At 39.8% G+C, this 20,223-nt stretch overlaps 1 protein-coding gene across 1 annotated transcript in view; it reads right to left on the minus strand.

The window, feature by feature from the left end:
• Positions 1 to 2,692: 2,692 nt before the first annotated feature.
• EPHA5 (EPH receptor A5) overlaps positions 2,693 to 20,223 on the minus strand; it is a 276,495-nt gene continuing 258,964 nt past the window's right edge. The window contains 2 exon segments of the mRNA XM_042474841.1: positions 2,693 to 3,946; positions 17,866 to 18,021. Coding sequence (XP_042330775.1) covers positions 3,841 to 3,946; positions 17,866 to 18,021 — 262 coding nt within the window. The 3' untranslated portion in view covers positions 2,693 to 3,840.

Genomic DNA, 20,223 nt, shown 5'->3' on the forward strand with positions numbered 1-20,223 from the left:
GGAAATCTTCTAAGAAAAAGCAGCAAGAGTGCATGCGTTCTTCTCAGATATGCTTGGAAGAACCATGTTGACTAAAGCCTATGGGCGCTGTATTATATGCAAAAAGCTCACCAAATGGCAGAGCTCTCCTGGAATGTAACAACTTCAGACTGAAAGTGTCGATATGTGTGAACAGTCGTGTATGAATGCCCACACATGGGGAAAAAAAATCTTACAGTGCTCTGTATGTGCAGATACACAAGCACAAATCAGTTATGTAATCTCCTGCCACTAATGTATTACAATATAAGAGCAGTTTAATTCTGTGATGTGCTGTTCATGCACACATTTTAAGACAGGTGTGCATTATTCATAAGCATTGTGTCATAAGGAGTCTCTAATTAGGTGAATAAACCCCTAACTCAGGGTGAACCATTATTTCTATGGTAAGGTGTCTGCTTACATTTCTCCAGTTTGAGTTGATGAGAATAAAAAGTACTTAACGTTGGATGGATTGGGCCTTGTCTTTTGCTCACAGTGCATCCACTAAAAGTAATTTCTTGATGCTATATGCATTTGCGGGGGAAATCAAAAGGAAATGTTTACATTGTCTTTGGAAAAGCAGGCTGGGCTATTGAAACATGCAAACTGTGTTAATGGCATTCCTCTCCTATTTCTTATATTTTTAACAACTGAAAGTCTGTTCCAGTTCCGATTCATTCTTCTGCAATGGGAGAATGATTATTACACTTCAATGGGATAAATAAAAGTATGCAGTTGGACAAAGGATGATATTTAATGTGTTAAGGAGAGATGGGCTAGTGGGAAGGGAAAGAAATGCCAAAAAGGGTGGGGAAGAACAGGCTATTTGTACTGAGAATCCACAGCTCTCCAGCAGTTAACTGGATGCTGAAGAGATCAGAGAGAAAAGTGCCAGGGTTAATCTGTTAATAAAATCTATCGGAGTAGAAGAGCTTTGTGAGGCAAGAAAAAACATTTATGATTCCTCTGGAAGAAACTGTTGTCATTTCTACTTTGCTGTGGATTATTTTACAAACAATTGCAGGCAAAAAGGTACAAATGATCCCCAAATAGGTCTCTTGACAGCTCCAATAATGCAATTTATTACTTGGAAAAATAGGCTTAGTGCTGAATTTTTTTCTGTCTTCAAATTCCTCCCCCCTCCTCCACCTCCATTCTTTCTGGCCCACCAGCTAACAAAATGAAACACAAAAGAGACAAAAACCCATCAAGGAATTTGACAGGCCTCCCTGGTTTCTGGGCAGCCTATCATGAAAGCAGCCCACACAGGTTGCCTTGTCTCCCAATGACCATTTTCTCATGTTTATAGATGAGTGTGGCACCTTGCCAAGTGATAGCAGATGCAGGGGAGAAGGGATGTGGGAAGGAAGGCATTTACTCAGTTTTCCTTTCCAGCAACACCTGATCAAGGCCTCTTTTTCAGGTCATGACCATCTCTACCTCCCACTCTCTGTCACTCTCAAAGCAGTATCGATTCTTAAAGGGAGCCGCCAACCTTGTTTTTTGTGGAGGCAGGATAATTTCTCCACTGTTTTTTGTGGGTTTTTCGGGCTGTGTGGCCATGTTCTAGCAGAGTTTCTTTCTGACGTTTCGCCAGCATCTGTGGCTGGCATCTTCAGAGAATGCTTTGCCTGGAAAAATTGGGTGTATATACACTGTGTGAGCCTGGGAATGCAGGAGTGATTTGCATGTGTATTGTTCTGTGTTGATGGCTGGCCTCAGCCTGGGAGGCTAATGCAAAAGAGGATTAATGTCTGCTAATTGGTGATCATTATCTGCTGGAATGTCTCCACTTTTGAAAGGAACATAAAATGCCCCTAGGTCATCTAGACCTACATTCCCAAAATTCACTACTGTCCACTTAACACCCCCCCCCAACACACACACACACACACACACACACACAATTTCTTTTTAGAAATTTGATGAACTCAGGAATATGGACACATTTTTAGATAAGTCTTCAAACTTGCCATGCTTTGTGTTCAATCAGAAGAGAATTGGTATTGTCCTCAGCCTAAAAGGATGGATCACCAACCTAGCATTACACCAAGAACATTTGTCTTGCATAACCATGTCTGGTCACTGAACAAGACTTGGAATAACTGTTGTGACTAGGCTATCCACAAAAGTTGATTCAAACACAAACTTGCTTCCAAGTGATCCCATGAACCACAGTACTATAGAACCTGTTTTACAATGTATGGTGCTGATGTATGAAAACAAAATGAGTACCATTAAGTCATGCTCGAGAGATCTACATTAAAATCTAGCAGAGAATGGTTTCAGAAATTATACCAACCTCCAGAAAAAGCTTCTCTTCAGGATTAGCCCAGAGCATGTGAAGTGAAAGACCTCTACTGTAGATCCTGTAATGCATTCTTGATCATTTTATTTACTCAGTATTTAGTCCAAATTTATCTCAAGTGAATAATCTGCAAGAAGCAAAATTAAATCTGGAAGGGAAACCATCAGTTCTTTCCAGCCGATTATGGCTATTATGAAGTTGCTGTAGCTTTCAGAGTCATTCAGCAGGGAGTGAACTTCCACTTCTAGGCAAGAACATTTCTTCCAGATGATACATCTGGAGAAAAATATTAAGATGAGCTGGACCAGTACTAAAATGTGTAAGTAATTTTTCCTCCTGCTACAGCAAGGGGTGTGTATAACTCTATGCTTTAAAAATATGCATCAAGAAATGTGTAATTCAGCAGCTTGTATACCTGATGCACATTTGCATAACTATGTACCCTAGATTTTCCTTTGGGGAGGGGCAGGAAGTTTTTCTGGGCACTGAAATTGCCCTCTCAGGTCAAGGCATCTCTCTTTTATACAGCACTCCCAGTTCCTGCGATTCCATAAGGAATGCTTTCAGATGTTTTCAGGAAAAGATCCAAGACAGAATACACTCTATCCTTGCTCTCCTCTTACCCCATGAAATGAAGAATCTGAATTCTGGACTCAGTACCAATCTTTGTGCTATTAAGAAATATACCTGTTATAACTAAGCAGCAGTAAAAATACAAGCAGTCAGGTAGCATGAAAAAGATGATGTCCCACACCTGCGTGTGCAGTAATCTGGATAACATTATCTACATATGTTATATTGACCATGTGTTAGTCTCCCAACTATAAAAAGAATATCATTAAGAAAAGGTAGAAGAAAAACACACCCTGTATTGCATTGAATATTGATCAACAAATGTTTGTACAGTGGCCTCTAGGGCTCCACTGCTGTGTAAGAGCATCATCCTTTTAAAATGTACAAAATAAGACATCACTATCAAGAAATACTCTAATATTGCTCCTCAAAATTCTTCCATTTGATGCTTAAGACCTGAAGGAAAAGTCAGTAGACTGTAGCTTCCAGTGAGCTGACAAAGAACTGGGAAAAGTTTCAAGTAAATCCTTGGAAGTATTAACATGGTCTGTCATTTTCAGTTTTTGAAAGGTGCTCTCTCTCTCACTCACTCTCTCTGTATTTAGATAGATAGACATATACTCCATGTATAGACAAGGTGCGATGGGAATATTTTTGTTGTTGTTGAAGCAGAAGAAATTAGTTAACCTCAAATGTGGTGCATCCCCATTTCTACTTTTTACGCACATTGCTTTTACTTCATGATGAAGTCACAGAAAGGAAGGTTCTAACACTGATTATAAATTATGTCACTGAGGCCAGTGTTCTTCTGTTGTGGTCTAGAAATCACTGAACTTCACATTTTCAGTTGTTAAGATAAATGTCAGGGTTATGTGTACAAAGTGCAAGGCTGATCACTTGAAGTGACATTTTAAAAAATAAAATAATAATTTAAAAAGTTACAATGGCACCATCCCGTTTACCAGCTGGACCTTCATTTCTTGAAGGTTGTTCATTATCTTCTTCTGGTGCCCAACAAGTGTGACTCCAAGGCGCCTCAAATCCCTGCATGAAGAAAGCACACATTTGATTCCAAAAGGTTGACTCATGAGGAAGACGGCTGCATACTTGATCCCCCATGAGTTTTTGTGTTTAAAAAAATATCCAAAGCTTTCTAGTGACACCATTTTAAAGTACTTTTTGATAAATAAAACTATTACTTGGACTGAAAATCCTCTCCCTCCACCCTTTCCAAAAGGGAAAAAAAAATCAACCAAGCAGGATTTCCACCTCTCCACCTCCATAGGCTACATTATACATCAGCAGAATCAAAATAGTAGAGCTTTTTCTGAATTGAAGATAGTAATTGTGTATACATGGAAGCAAATTCTAGAAATGCAGGATCAGTGGGGGCTCATGCACTGATTTAGGGAGGAGGTTTCTCTCTAAAAATGTGATGGGAGGCATACCTCCCCTCCCTGTTTGGTTCAGGACCTACCATACTACCCTGTCCTTGCTGTGCTCAAAGCAGTTGGGAAATAAGCATGTAACCACACATGAAAATCTTTTATGACATGGTTCTTATATAAATACATTCTTTCTTTATGTGTTCTCAGTTTGCAGGAAGGGAGTCTTAGAATTTTTTTTACTGAGCTTGCCTTTTTGTGCATGGCTTCTAGGCCTGCAGTCTCAAGTACGGGGAATTCACATCATATTTGAAGCGCTGTTAGACACATGAAAGCAAATTATCTATGATGGGGTACAAACCGCCAGAAAGAGGCATGTCCTCAGTGCCTCTCTTTGCTCCTCAGAAGCACTGCAGCAACCAAATTGCATGCTGCTCTGCAGAGCAAAAAAGGAGCACTGGGAAGTGGCTCTTTTTTGCAGCACACTTCCGCTCCCTAAAGTGTCAGCGACATCGCGGTGATGTTGCAACTGCGCCACCCCCGTTTGGAGGAGGCACAGCTGTGATGTCACCAGTATGCGCCACATCTGGTGGGCGCGCTGCAGCTGTGGCACCCTCGTCATGTGCGAGGGCTGCCAGGCGTGTGGGTGCTCCACCTACCAGGCAGCCCTCACACGTGACAAGGGTGCCTCAAAGGCCCGTCTGTTCCGGGCTTATGAGTGGTATTAAGAGCCCTGGTGGCTCAGTGGTTAAATGCCTGTACTGCAGTTGCCTACTCACAAACCACAAGGTTGTGAGTTCAATACCAGCCAGGGGCTCAGCTTGACATCCTTCAGAAGTCACTAAAATGAGTACCCAGCTTGTTGGGGGCAATTGGCTTACACATTGTAAACTGCTTAGGGAGTGCTTAAGTGTGCTCATAAGCGGTAAAGATATGCACTTGCTATCTATTGCTACTCTGCTAGTCTTCCTGTATCTCTGTTGGAAAGAGCATCTTTGTTTTCCCCACCCTAATTTTTCTACAGGGAGGAATCTGTCTAAATTTGTCTTCATTTTGATATAAGCTAGGTTTTAGATTGAAGTGAACTGTTTTTGTAGACCCTGATCCATTCAGGCCTCTCCTAGACTCTCTTTTCTCTGGGGGGAAGAGATGAATTAACACTCCTAAAACCTTCCAAGTGCAGTAGTTTAACTTTACAGAGTGTTTTAACTTTAAACGGTGATTTAACTTTAAACAGACTGCATGTGTCCCTACAGTATTTAACACAAAATATATGTGTGTGTTTATTGTTCATGTCCATTCCCCCCCCCCCCATTTTTAGCAGTCTGTACAGTCCTCAGAAGGTCTCAGGGGTACAGAATTAGTCCCTGGACCTGCCAAGGTTGCCCACCCTATTCCTAGACAACAAGAAAGAGCAATCCCAGGGCTGTGAAATCGCACATGACAGACTAACTCCAATTCCAGCTTCACAATAAAAACTTATAATGTTAAAGGTCTATTTTGTTGCATATTTACTTTCACAAGAATTTAGGAAAGTTTTCTTCTTCAGAAATTTTAATCTAATAAATATACTGTATTTGATGTTCTTTCTTTCTTTCTTTTCTTTTCTTTTCTTTTCTTTCTTTCTAGTATGATGATTCAGATGGTGGTAAAGAAAGGCCTTGTGTATTATTTGACTACAGGAAATTTGATATTACTTAATCTATATATTTTCCATTTATGAAGGTGTCAGAGTTGGAGTCAAAGATTTGGCATACTGGCTCCACAGCCCTGAGCAGCACTGCAAGTTCCAGGAAGGCCTTGGAAATTTGTGAATGGGAATAGCAACATCTGATAGATGAGCCTACTTTTATGTCAGTTTTCAGAAAATAAGATTGTCCAAGTCAGTCAGTACACCTTCAAGCTTTTAAGTGTCCTTTCAAGTTCATTCGTTTGTGAGAATGCCTTTCTGCAGTGATGAGTTACCAACGTCCAGCCATTTCAATGTATTCTTTTATTGGAACACAATAAGACACAGTGCATTTTCTTGTGACTGGTAGTGCCTCTCCAAGGTTTCTATGTCCTTTGGAACTGTTCCCACATTCTCTCTAGCCTTGTTTGGGTGCATCTTCATGGATGCAGATAGCCATCTCACCACTAATGTAAATGATCTACACCAAGAGAACTAACAGGAGGTTCATGTGCTCTTCAAAATGCCAGAAAGTAAACTGGAACAAAAACATTAAAATCCCAACAATCAAGTTGCTTCTGAAAATATTTTTGCTTTATTTTTATTGACATTTAAATGATGTGTTGCATATTTTAAGAAGTATTCTTTTCTCAAGAAAAACCCTTCATAGTAAACTTACACTGTCAGGCTTCTGGAATGTCTGTTTTTAACCAGTAGAGAAATCCTTTGTGTGCATATGCCATATGTACCTAAATGGAGTTGCAGACAAGAGCAGGGTAGTAGGGGGGGCAGAGTATCACACCAGCAATTTCACTGCTGTAAATGCCAGATTTTTATACTATGATTATAATGCTGCTGCTAAGAAGTCGAACAGCTTGTCATTCTTGCCTCCAGTGAATTCTGAAAATTGGTCAGCCAACAATGCTTTAGTGAAACTAAAGGACAATATCCTACCACATTGTTATAGCACTATGATTTCACTTTAACTATTTTGGCTGCATCACATGGAAGTCTGGGGTTTGTAGTTTAGTAAGGCCTAAGAGCTCTCTTTCTAAAAATTATAAATACCCCTCTCTAAACTGCAATTCCCAGAATTCCACAGGAAGCAGCCATTACAGTTAAAGTGGAATCAGAACACTGTAACAGTATGGTGTGATATTGTCCTAAGACTGCTTCTAAACAAAGGATTCCTAGAACAATATATAGCAATTCTGCCTTTCCCTGTTTAACAGATATCTCTCTCCTCCAATATAAAACAAAAGACAGTGATGGAAGGAAACACAGAAGGATTGTCAATGGAAGATTACATTATTTGCTCTTCTGGTAAACTTATAAATAAGGCCCACCAAAAACCTTATCTAGAAATACCTAAACTGTATGATTACTCTGATTACTTTTTTTTTTTTTTTTTTTTTTTTGGCACCCAGCAGCACACAAGATTTTCTTGTGTTGAAAGAAAATTGTAATCCAGCTTCCTGGGGCTATTTGGGGAATCCTGCCTCTTATAATTCTACATTTTTGATGTTCTCTCAATTTTCATATTTCTGAAACTTATTTTAGATTTCCCTCCGCATCACAACTTAATACTCTTGGGGAGTCAAATGGATCAGGGAAACCCAACATGGAAGAGTTTATCAGATGGGAGCCCCTATGTACTGCTGGAGCCTTCCAGAAAGTGTATCACATATATCTTTTATAGGGATCCTTATTTTTATAACTTTTGCCTGGGCCTCTGTAGACTCTGAGCTAAGAAAGGGGAATTCATTTTACTTGATCACAAGTTGCATATTTTATCTGATTTTATGCAAGCAATTTTGTACAAGCAATTTTGAAATGTTTAACATTTTTAAAATTTGATTCAAATCCTCCTAGCCGAAAGGACAAGTATCTACATGCACTGAAGCTGTGGTCTCTGACAGCTGTATTTGAAATTGAGTTGTCATAAATATTGAACAAAGTGGCAACTTTCTGTTTGCAAGAACCCAGCCTAACAAATAGCAAGGACTTCTCAAACTGCAGGTTCAGACTTAGTTTACTGAACACTCTGCACTACAGAAGTTACTTCCTCTGCACACTAAGGGAGAAGAATGCTACCCTAGCCTTTCCCCTAACATGGTAGAATTTGCTTGGGAAGAATTTATTTGTACAGTGGAACTTTCAATCATATGTGGCCCTTGCTACCTGGAGTGACACTGATCTCATCTTCTGTTTGTCAGAGTTTAGCTTTATTTAGCCACCTTTTTGGCCCTTGGAAATTCAGTTCACCAGACATTGCATGTAAGCCCACAGCTGGCATGTTCCTGTATATCTAAACAGCAGCAAATGCTATTGTCATGCTTTAAAAAATCACTAACTAAAACAAACAAAATCATTTTAAAAATTAAGCTAAACCACACTTTTTCTGAACTGGCACTTGTTGTTGTTCTGTGCCTTAAAGTCACTTCCGCCTTATGGCGACCCTATCATTTGGGGGGGGGGGGGCAAAGGGGCTGAGAGTGTGAACTGAGGATGCCCACCCAATGTTCACCTAGTCACCTAGCCAAGGCCACCCAGTGGGTTTCCATGATTGAGTGTGGATGTGAATCCTGACCTGCAGTCATAGTCCAATTCTATAGCATATGACCCATTTTGTCTGAATTGTGGCCATGCTTTTTGGCCTTGATTCTCACCTCCGTCTCTCTTCTGTCTCCCAGTTCTGAACACTTCCCACTCAACCCCCTACTATACAGACAGGTAGTTGAGGATCTTTTTTTCAGACCACAACCTTAACCCCAGAGATCTGGGAAGCCAACTGTGGCTTCAATTAAAACTTCTTTCTAGCCCTGTCAACCAGTGGGTAAATATGAGGTCCACAGCAATGTGGAAAGGCATTTGGTAACAGCAATTTTAAGGGACAAGACTAGATTGAGACCAAAAGTGGATTACTGGCAGGTTAAGATGGCAATAGGTAGGCCTTTAGAGAGGTCACATTGTTTGGCTTTTTTTGAAGTCCTGTGCCATTTTGAGTACCCTAGAACAAACAGGTATCTAGTCTTGCAGTTTTAAATCTTTGAAAACTAAATAGAAGAATAACCTTTTTATACACAGTAAGGCCTGCATTAGAAACAGTGGAATTCCTGATTGTTTTTTTTTTGGGGGGGGTATCTTTTTGGGGAAGCAGGGCCATACTACTCATACACCTGAATTTCAGAGTGCAAATCTTCCTAAATTCTTGGAGGCAAAAGTGTAAAAATGAGTAATTTTTCCATTTTGTTCTTGAGGTCTGAAAGAGCATTTGCTGTTTCAGACCTTTTCTGTTTAAAAAAATGAAAACAAAATTTCATTTTCTGCAGTAAAAACAAGTTTTCCACATAGAAAACAGCATATTATTTTCTATACAGAAAACACTACTGTCTATGCAGGAAATTTATTTTCTGTGTAAAAATGTTGCCTACACTGACATGCTGTTTTGGTGTGATCTGCACACTGAAAATTTCCATTTTCTGCAGAAAAAACCAAACACCTCCCATTTATTTTTCATGCAGAAACAGATTCTCACCTCTCCAAGATTCTCCTTGTCACCGTTTCCTTGATTTAAATGAACAAAGGTCTTTCTTTTGTAAGATAGTTTCTTATGTTCCACGAGGAAGCAAAAACAAGAAACACGGCCTGTTACAAACTGCCAAAATAAAGCTGCTTCGGGTCTCTTTGGAGGTATGCTATTTAAATGATGCATGGGTCCTAAGAGTCTGGAGGTTGCGCCAAAGCCACACTCCATTCCTAAGCACTGGAGTGCAGTTTTGGTGCAGCTTCCGGATTCTTAGGAGCCATGCATCATTTAAACAGCATACCTCCAAAGAGACCAGAAGCAGCTTTATTTTGGCAGTCTGTAACAGGTCTTAGTAAACCAGACACTAAACAATGTCCATGGGTCTATTACAAGTGCATGCTTCCTTGTCTATTGGAGCTCTAATTTTCTTTTCTGAGAATTTTAATTCAGGCGAAGGTGGTGGTAAGATGGCAGGTACTACACATATTGACTATATACAAGCTGCACCAGAGGGAGAGATGGAAGTATGCCATGACACCAACTCTGTTAGATAACAAGTTTAATTGGCTGCCTGCTTCCCAATTTATTGCTATTATAAGTAATACATAACTTTAAGAACTGGTGTTTAGGTTTGCTTTCCCCCCTCTTCTCTTCCATTTTTGCTTTTGGTTGTGCATTTTGCATTGTAAGTGGGCAGACAGGAATTGTTTTGCTTTTACTGATTTTTATAAAAGCTGCTCTGGGAATCCTTTTTGGCTAGAATACATGTGAAAATGTTTTAAATAAATACATTGCCACCTACATACAGTGAAAAATATGATAAGGAATTGTACAGCTCTCTATATGCAGTCAGAAATTATAATAAAGAAAGGGAGGCAAAGGGGATATTAGAACTAATCTGTATCACTAATCAGTCATTCTGAGTAACACTTTTTAATGCATGCCTTAGTATTTACTTAACCATAAAATGTTACACGAAAAAGTTTTAAAAAAAAAGCCCACAAGCTTTTCTCCCTGTTTTAAAGCAGCACTGGAAAAGGGTGATTTGGAGTGAGAAAATGGCTGCTGAGAGTGGAGAAGACATTTAAGCCTAAGAATGGCTTTACATTGTTACACTATTCCCCAAGGTTGCATGTGTTACCTCAATGATCCTTACAATATACCTTGCAGACGTGAGGTAGGGGATGACTGTGCATAGTAGCTTCTCAAAGGCCACCCACTGAATGTGAGGACTAAATTAGATTCGAACCTACTCATACATCACCAAATCTCATCACCCCATTGGTCACTGTTCACTGTTACACCATCCACACTGTCAATGGGAAGCACTCTTAATGGAAGGTGTGCAGAAGAAGCCAAAATCTTGATTCTGCTGAGAACAAGGGTTTTCATTTCCTGCTCATTAGGACTGAACTCTGTAAGTTAAAGGATCTCATTGTTTCTTTCTAAGTACTCAACAGTTGCGTTCAAAACAAGCATAGTCCCATTCTTAAAACTGTTAGTGAAAGATGAACTTTGTCAGTGTGAAGCCATGTACTCCTCAACAGGTGTCGCTGTTGTCAGAGAAGAATAAATGGGGGGAAAACCTAAGTCAGGCTTCCATTGGTATTTACTCAATTGTTCAGGTAGTCATCAAGATTAGGAAACTGACCACTCAACAAATTAAATGTGCCATATTTCTATAACTCTCAATTTATATTAGATTAGAGAAGTGGGCTCTGAACCCCTATCTCTGAAACAATTGTGGTTCCAGGAACACACTTTTTACAACTCAGTTCTTGAGGATTTAAAATAAATATGTTCACCTGCTCTTGTTGTTTATCCCCTTTCCGAGAACAGCATGGCATCATCATTACTCTTGTAATAGCCACTATCTCACGGAATTAAAAATCGGGAATAAAAAGCAAGAGCTGGTGAATTCTTGGTATATTTTTTCATTGAGCGAAAGAATTTTTTTTATTATAAATAGACATTTATTTTAAAAGAAAAAAAAATCAAATACAACATAACACAACAGACACACATACTGTTACAAATATTCAGAGCCGTCCACTGGATGACAAGGAACAAGGTGTCCTGAGATTCAGTGAGTACATATCTCTCAAAAGGGTGATGTGAAGAAGTCCACCTTTTGTTGTTAGCCATTAAAGTCCAGCCAAGCATACGACTAAAAGAGGCCAGTCTTGTGAACTAGCTATTCTTGAGGGTTGGTCTGGCAAAGTTATCCTTGCTGAGTAAGGGAAGACACTCAAAGCCACCAATGATTGTCCACAAGTTTAGAAAATAGTTGTTTCTCTCTCCTGTGGTTTACAGTCTGATAATCCAGACGGAAGCATAGGTGGAAAACAGGATATCCAACTCTTTTGCTAGAATTAGAACTACATGGCAGAATGAATTTTGGAATACACTGATCATCAGGCCTGTAGTCATGCAGCCTGAACAGAGCACAGGACTTGGGGCAATAGTCACAGGAGCCCATCCTTTTTGTCTGTTACCATTCAAAAACATGTTGAGAATAGGCTGTGCCTTGCTGGCAAGCAGGATTCTTGACTGGACTACTGGAAGAAAGCCACCAAGATTTTCAAATTGTTTCAGGTGACTCAGGTTGTGAGCAGACAACTTGCAACAACTCCAAAAAGCTGAGTTTCCTAAATGACACCAAGCAAAGTCCTTTTGCAGGAGTCTCAAGTTGGGCACTCACATTCAGAGGCACCCCAAACCATCAGATACACTTAAAAATCTTGGGGTTGGGCAACATCATTTATTTGTTCACTTGACTTTCTAACACATTGCAGACACATAGGTTTACATATCACAGAGACTGATTTCTTTCTTAATAGAACCCATCTCTGCTTTTATTTTTATTTTTCCTGATGCAATTTCAGGCTTATTTCTAGGTGGGATGAAATTTCAGGATGGAAATTCTTGGAATTAAGAGAACTGGCCCATGAATTTTAAACTAAGTTTTATCACTGCAGTTTGAGGGATAAAACCTATTCTGAGGTTCTGATTTTCATCTGATCCCCCCAAGTCCCAGCTCTGGAACAAAATTAACAGTCATCCTTAATGAACATGTCACAACACATTCAAATCCCAAATAGTTTCCATTCCCCGCCATTTCAAAACAAATGGTTCACAATCAACTGTTGTTTTTCATAAAATTCTGAAGGATTTTCATGGTTTTAGAATAGAGATACATAATCAAATCAAGCAAGGTACCACTGCTTTACACAACGTTCTCAGGCTTTTAACTGATATAAAGTATGAAGGCATTAAAGAGTGAAGAAAATGTATACTGATCGAGATTCTGGCCCAGTATTCTTAACTGCGCAACTCTCTTTCTAAAACAGCTATCCAAATGTCACTGTAAACAAAATTAAATGTGAATTTTAGAGGGTGTTTCCTATTATAAGGTTTTGGCGAGGAGGGGGTCAGTAGGGCATGCTATTTTTCATTAAGTGCAATACATCTTTATTCTATTGGAAACTGTATCACCATCTGGCCTAAATCAGCCAGTTTATGGTTGTCAAATGGAACAATAACTAATTTATTTCTTTTCCTGTGGACATGTATGAAAATATATTTTAAGATATGTAGGTATGCCCCTAATGCATATTATAATCCAGGAATTTCATTTATCACCCAGTTGTGCTTTTAGTAATATACAGGTTAGATTACTCAAAATGCAATTATTTTAGGTTTTAATGCTAATTCTGTTGGCAGACAGTATTTTAAAAATGACTACTAACGGGATGCAAAACATTTGAACAAGATGGAAATGTTCAGACCAGCAGGAAAATGGCTGGGTGGTTTCTCTTTACACTGTGCTAATTTTCTAACTGCCAAGGGATTTTAAAGATAATTGGGGGGGGGGGGGGGAAAAAAAAATTCTCTATCTGGAGTATGAAATACTACTACCCCATTCTGTGTTCTCTCTCATTTTATGTTCTACCTCCTTCTGCTGAATATGTCAGAGCAACAGCTTCAATGACATCCAGCCTGGTTCCTGACATATCTCCTCATTATACAGATACAATAGTACTCCAAGGCACCCTTGTTTTAAAGGGAATAGCCAAATAAGTGCTATTAATATCCTGACCATGTATAGTCAGGATATTCCACCATGTTTATGTTGCTTTACAGTCAAGGTAGAAACTAAGAAGGCAAAAAAGGAAGGGAAAACTGATTATAGTTAAATTGTATAGTCTTACTACTGAGGCTTCAGAACTCATTATAAAAAAGCCACAAAAGGTAGTGACACCAGCAGGGTGCCATTTTTGCTTTTTGCCAAATTCAGAGTTTCTAAGACCTCAAGTTATTTCCAATCTAGATACAGTATGTGAATATGTTGCTAAGTGTTCCAGAGGTGTCTTGAAATTAAAGCGCCCCCCCCCCCATTGTGTTAGCCAAATTAAGTAAGGAGAGGTATCTCCATCATTAAGAGGCCTACGCTGTACATGATTCAGTATAAGTGTTAAAGATTAACCATCTCCCCGAAAAAAAGATGTGATGCAACACGCATTCACACTAACATGGGTGAATACACAGGGATTGAAATCCAGACTTGAATCAAACAGTGAAAGGCCTTAATGAACATTTCTGTCAGTTTCAGTTTCTCCAAAATCCAAAGTTCTTTCCATTCCAAATATGAAGAAATTTGAATATTTTCGTAAATTCTTATTTAAAAAGAAGGGTTGGGGAAAACAAAATCTCTCTCCAATCACTAGATCCATACAGTAAGAAGTCTTTATTCTTCAGATATTCAGTTCTGGTTCCGCTTCAATCTTGTTCCTGGAAGCCAGTGTGCATTGGCACTTTCGTTCAATGCACACTCATTATTTTGTCTAAGTTTAAGCTTGCTAGGAAAATCTCCAGTTTTCAAGGAGAAGGGTAAATGATGGAATCCCATAAATGATATAACTCCTTTTAGTATATAGCAAACATAACATTGTAGGAGTCATCTCCCACTAGAGATTCCTAGAAATGTTTAGCTTTGTGAGTGTGCTAAAACAAAAACCCAACCCTCTGCTAAATATCCTGGAGTAATGATACAAAACAGATGGGCCGAAGAGACTGGGATCGCAGCAACCACACATGCCCAGTCCTGATCCAGGCTCCCAGAAGAAGTGGATTCTTCCACTCCTTCCTGGTCTGATTCTTTCCATATCACACGGGCTCTGCAGTTTCAGGGCGTGTGAATGCCACACCCTGATTATGGCCAGAATCTGTGTCATTTGGCCCATATGTTTTGGGCCAAAAACACAAGTCTCCTGATTTCTCTCAACAGAGGATGACTATTAAAATTACTTGTGCTCTAAGTCAGTACTTATTAGCCTTTCTAATGTGAATAACCAGTGATTATTTTTTCCCAGTGCCCTCAAGCTACAATTAGAAACTCTCTAGAGAATGGAAGCAAATGGCTCAGGTATGGGCACTGGTCATGGATCTCCATTTTGAATGGTACTGGTATAAATGGTGTAATTTCTAGCCTCTACAAGACTGAACCCTACAGTTCTTATCTTACAGAATAAATTGTAAGAGAATGTAGATGCATTTTCTTTGTGTCTGTGAACCTGATCCCTTTGAAAATCCTATTAATATGAGAAGCTTACAACCATATTCTAAAATCAAAATATTGTATGGATCTTGAAACCAACTGGAATGATTTTTAAATAAAACATTTTGGCCTGTTACAGACTGCCAAAATAAAGTTGCTTCGGGTCTCTTTGGAGGTATGCTGTTTAAATGATGCATGCACCCTAAGAATCTGGAAGCTGCACCAAAGCTGCACTCCAGTGCTTAGGAACGGAGTGTGGCTTTGGTGCGACCTCCAGACTCTAAGGACCCATGCATCATTTAATAGCACACCTCCAAAGAGACTCGAAGCAGCTTTATTTTGGCAGTCTGTAACAGGCCTTTGTACCTGAAGATTAGAACTTCAGTGAAACTGAGATGATTCTGCTTAACAAGTGTAATTCAGCAGAGAGACAAAACTCTTGCTAAGAGGGAGTAAGCTCCTGCAAGTGTGGTCATGTTTAGAAACAAGCATCAGCAGATAACACTGAGTGTATGTTTGTTAGTTTTTACTGGGCACCTGAAATATTTGAAAGCAACTCTGGGGCATGGTTTCTGGAATAAACTATATCTCTGTCACTCAAGGGGAAATAAACCCTCAAGTATCAAAACTGTAGTAAATGCTCAAGTAATGTACAGGCACAAATACATGTACATGTCATTTAAAAGAAATCCAAAAAAGCATTTAGTATAGCAGTTCAGGTATTTCACATGATGAGGTTCAAAGAAGTGCATGCAAAAATACTGGACACACCTGACCCAAGTTACAGTTTGCCTTCTTTGAAGGGCACAATTCTTTCAGTTCTTGTCTGGAGTGGTCAAATTAACAACACATGAAAGACAGTATCAGGTTACTCCAAATAAACAAAGATGGTGCAAGAATGCAGAACACAATGTGTTTTTCATTCTCCCTTTTAACTATTAAAACCAAAGGCAGGTCTAAACTTAAATGTTGCCTTCAACGTGTAAGCTCAAGAAACTAGAAATGAACCATAAAAACCTAGCCATGTCACATGATAATTTTGTGAGATGACAGCACTGGTTACTAGCTCTCTAACCTGAGTAGGATCTGAAATTTCCCAATAAAATAAAGATAATCAAGAAACATAAATAACAAACAAAACAGATCCAGTTTTTTCTTCACCACTGGTGCATTCTGGATAGGATCTTTCTTACAATTGCCAGTGGTCATATTTAATGTTCCATGAGGAACCCTTACTTGCATTATGCTTCCAGGGCTCAACGTCTGTTGATATAGTCTTAGAATCTGCTCATGATTTGTAAACAGAAGGTCAGTGCAATCACTGGGAATGAGTCTTATTCTGCTCTGCTGAGTTTTCGTGAAGATAGGAATTAATTCTCTCATCTGGAGAGGATAACTAAATTTGAAATGGCTTCCATAATTCATGCTGCAACCTACCTTCCTCCCCTCCTTTACATCTTATATAGATGAAGGGACGATGAGGTGAGGTTTCTTAGCATAGACAGAGACCTGTGACAGACTCTTTGCAACCCATGGCTGAGATGCAGGAAGGCAGATGAAGGATTCCCCCTGAAGAAATCCTTTTGTTCTTTTAGAGAAGTGCTTTGATGGGAGGAAATTAAAACAAATATACCATTTATCTCTACTTGCATCTCATGCTATGAGGGGTTCCTAGTGTAGCCAGGGTGATATTGGTTTGGAAAAAGCTTTGAGGAGACAAGGTTTTGTTTAGAGGTGCAAGACTGCAGCTGCAACACTGGAAAAAAGTAGTATTTTTGAAAAATCAGCCCAATACTGGTAAATATCAGAATATATTCTCTAGACCAGTGGCAGAAATTCCTTGTCAACAGCTCAATGCTTCTTATAAGACTAAGAAATATATGCCCCCTTCTCCACATCTCACAGTCTCAGTGACAGAAAAGGTAGTTGTCGTTTTCGCCCCTCATCCTTCTGCTATCATACTTCCAACAGTGTGTCCTAACCCCTTGCAACTCAGTCTATTAGATGTTAAATATTGGGACTACTAAACTCCACTAGATTGTGCCAGTGCCTCCTGGATTCGACACTCTCAGATGCAGACAGGAAATATTATTTTGCCTTTGTTTTCTGCTTTCCTGTCATGGGATGTCTTCTCAGCAGACTTTTTTTCCCCACTGGGATATTCCACTGCTTCTGCTCAGAAGTGATCCCAGGCGGGACAGGTTGAAAAAGAATGTGTCAAGGCCTCAAAGGCAAGGAGGATTAAGTAAGAAAATCTCTTCTTCTTGCACTGAAGGTTTCCTGGTATTTCTGTGTTACAGCAGAGCCCACACAAAGCAACGCTGCCCTGGTTCTGTGCCTGATTTTTTCCTCACTCTACCAACAAGAAGCTGTGATTCTACCTGGATTAAATTGATGTGTGTGTGGAATTCTCCACTATCACCATGATATTGCTAAGTGCTTGTGGAGTCAAAACCTTCTGACTCATGCAAAAAGAGAGCATGTCCTTTGAAACTCTCCTAGTCACATCACTGAGGAATCAGCATAAGGGTGCTTTCACTACATGAAAACTGGACCAAACCACATGCCATAATCTGAATGATGTCACTGTGTTCAAACTCAAAGGAATTGATGTATTGTAAACAACAGTGGTAACCACAAGTTCAGTTGTCTTACGAGTCTGTTATTTATGGAAGATACAAATGATGAAGCTTCCCTAAAATCAGATGAGTGTTCAAAAAAATCTAAATGCTTCCAAATGTCCTCTATCTTTCCTTTATAACTGGCTTCTGACCATAAGGATCCTCTCTTATTTCAACAAAAGTGATCAGGAAATCTACTCACTCCAAGGTCACCTGAGCCACAGCGTCCATAGAACTATATCCATTTTCCATGAAAATCTCTGTGTACCGTCCCATTTTTATGGCTTCCAGCCATTCACCTACAGATCTGTAGACACCATTTCCCAGTGGACTGTGTTCACCTAATAAATTTGAAACTCTTTTAAAAAAGAAAGAGAAAGAAAGAAAGCAAAAAAGTAAGAGGCACATTAAGATTTTCTTTTGTAAACCAACTATTTGGATATTACACTTCAGGGATAAGATATTGTGGGTAAGAAGAGCAGTCAGTAGCAAGTTAGCCAGTTAGCTTGAAGTGCCAAGATTAGCCTTAGAACTTGCTATCATAAGAAGAATACTTTATGTAGAGCTGGCCAAAATATTCTACAGTTTCATTTTTCAGCTTGAAAATAGTGGTTTGCAGAGGCTGAACCTCTCTACCCCTTGCAACACATATTTTGGATGGTGAACAAGTTTCACTGTGCGCAGGCTTTTTCTGTCCAGGGGAAGCCCTTGTACAATAATGTACGGTTCTGGAAAACAACACTAGCTGTATTTTTGTTTGAAGTTATTTTGGGCGCAATACAAAGCGTTGGTCATTACCTTTAAAGCCCTACATGGCTTGGACCCGAGTTACTGAAGGGAACGCCTCTCCCTACACAATCCGCCTCGGACTCTAAGAACATCAGGGAAGAAACTATTGGAATATACGAAAGCTAGACCAATTACAACTTCCCATAAAGCGTTTACAGCCGCACCCCCTAAACTATGGAACAACTTACTGAAAGAGATCAATCTTATTACCACCTTAGAAGCCTTTAAGAAGGCACTTAAGACGGATCTCTTCCGGTGGTCCTACCCATCTGACATTCTATAGCTGATCTCAAAGAACACTCCCATGTCTGACTTTGATAGCACGGAAAACAGATGATGATTTGGTCATTTTAGTGATTGTTAGTTTTGTATTTTATTGTTGTTTTTATTCTCTGTTGTAATCCCACCTCGATCCACAGGGAGAGGCGGGAGGGCAGCTTCTCTAAAACGTGGCTCCCATTAGGAAGGGTATGAGGTGGATGAATCCCAGTTAAGGAGACTCATCTGCTGATATCGCTGACGAGTAATCAGAAATCTAGGGTCCTTTTCCACTACACAATTATAGCATCGTAAAATCCTTGGGTTTGTAGTTTGGTGAGACAATTGTTATACATCTTATTTCGTCTATCTTGAACCACATATCCTGTTGCCTAGTAAGATCATAAACTTGTTGAAGTTTATTGGCTAATTAGCACAAAGGCAGAGAAAGTGGGCAAAACTGATGTGTTTCTTTCACTCTCTTTGGCTGAGCTTCAAAGTATTCAGCCAGGTTCTAAAGCACTGGTGGCCCTCAAGTTACTGTTGGACTCCTATGTTTCTCAGCAAGGTATGCTGAGTTGGGCTGACTGGACTTGCAGCCCAACAAGGTATGTAGAGACATAGGCGTGTTACAGATTGCCCAAAAGGGGTGGTCTCGCACCGCTGCTGGTTGCAGTGCAGAGGAGTCGCAGCAGCCAAACCGTGTGACTCCTCCATGCTGCAAAGAAGAAGCGCCAAAATGGCGCTTCTCTTTGCAGCGCTGTTATGACACTGTGAGGTGCTAATGGTGCACTCACGCCGTCATATGTGCTGCGCGACCTGCGGACGCTATGCGTTCAGCACGTAATAATGGTGGCACCCATGTGTATAGGGCGCCGCCATTATTACGCTAGGTCCTCGGCCAACCCCTAGCATGTGACGGGGGGCGCCGGGAGGGCCAGTCTAGAACGGGCCATAGATTCAAAATACACTAGAGAAATAATCCAGTTTGAAACCTCTTTAACTGCCCTGGATCAGTGCTAGGAAATCCTGGAAATTGAAGTTTATTGTGGCACCAAAGCTCTCTGACAGAGAAGGCTAAATGTCTCACAAAACTACAGTTCCCAGAATTTCCTAGCACTGAGTCAGGGCAGCTGAACTGCAGTGTGTTTTGGACTATACTTTGCTCAACATTGCTCCAGAGGAATCCTTCCTGTCCAGGCTTTCTCTAAATCAATGGTACTCAAAGTGATGGTACATGCTGATCCCCAAGCCACTGAATCCTGAAGAGCTTTCAGGAGGGAAAGAAATAAATTGAGTCATAGGGCACAAATATGGTTCTGGTCCCTGGCACATGGGTAAAGAGGGAAAGATTTCCCCTTTTACAACTTTGTCTAGTCATACAGTCAGCCCTTCTTATATACAGATTTTTTTATACACCGATTCAAGCATAAATGGTTTCAAAATGTTCAAAAACAGTATAAATTTCAAATATCAAACCTTGATTTTCCATTTTTTATAAGGGAAACCATTT

Source organism: Sceloporus undulatus, chromosome 6 (assembly GCF_019175285.1).
Source record: "Sceloporus undulatus isolate JIND9_A2432 ecotype Alabama chromosome 6, SceUnd_v1.1, whole genome shotgun sequence".
NCBI classification, from domain to species: Eukaryota; Metazoa; Chordata; class Lepidosauria; order Squamata; family Phrynosomatidae; genus Sceloporus; species Sceloporus undulatus.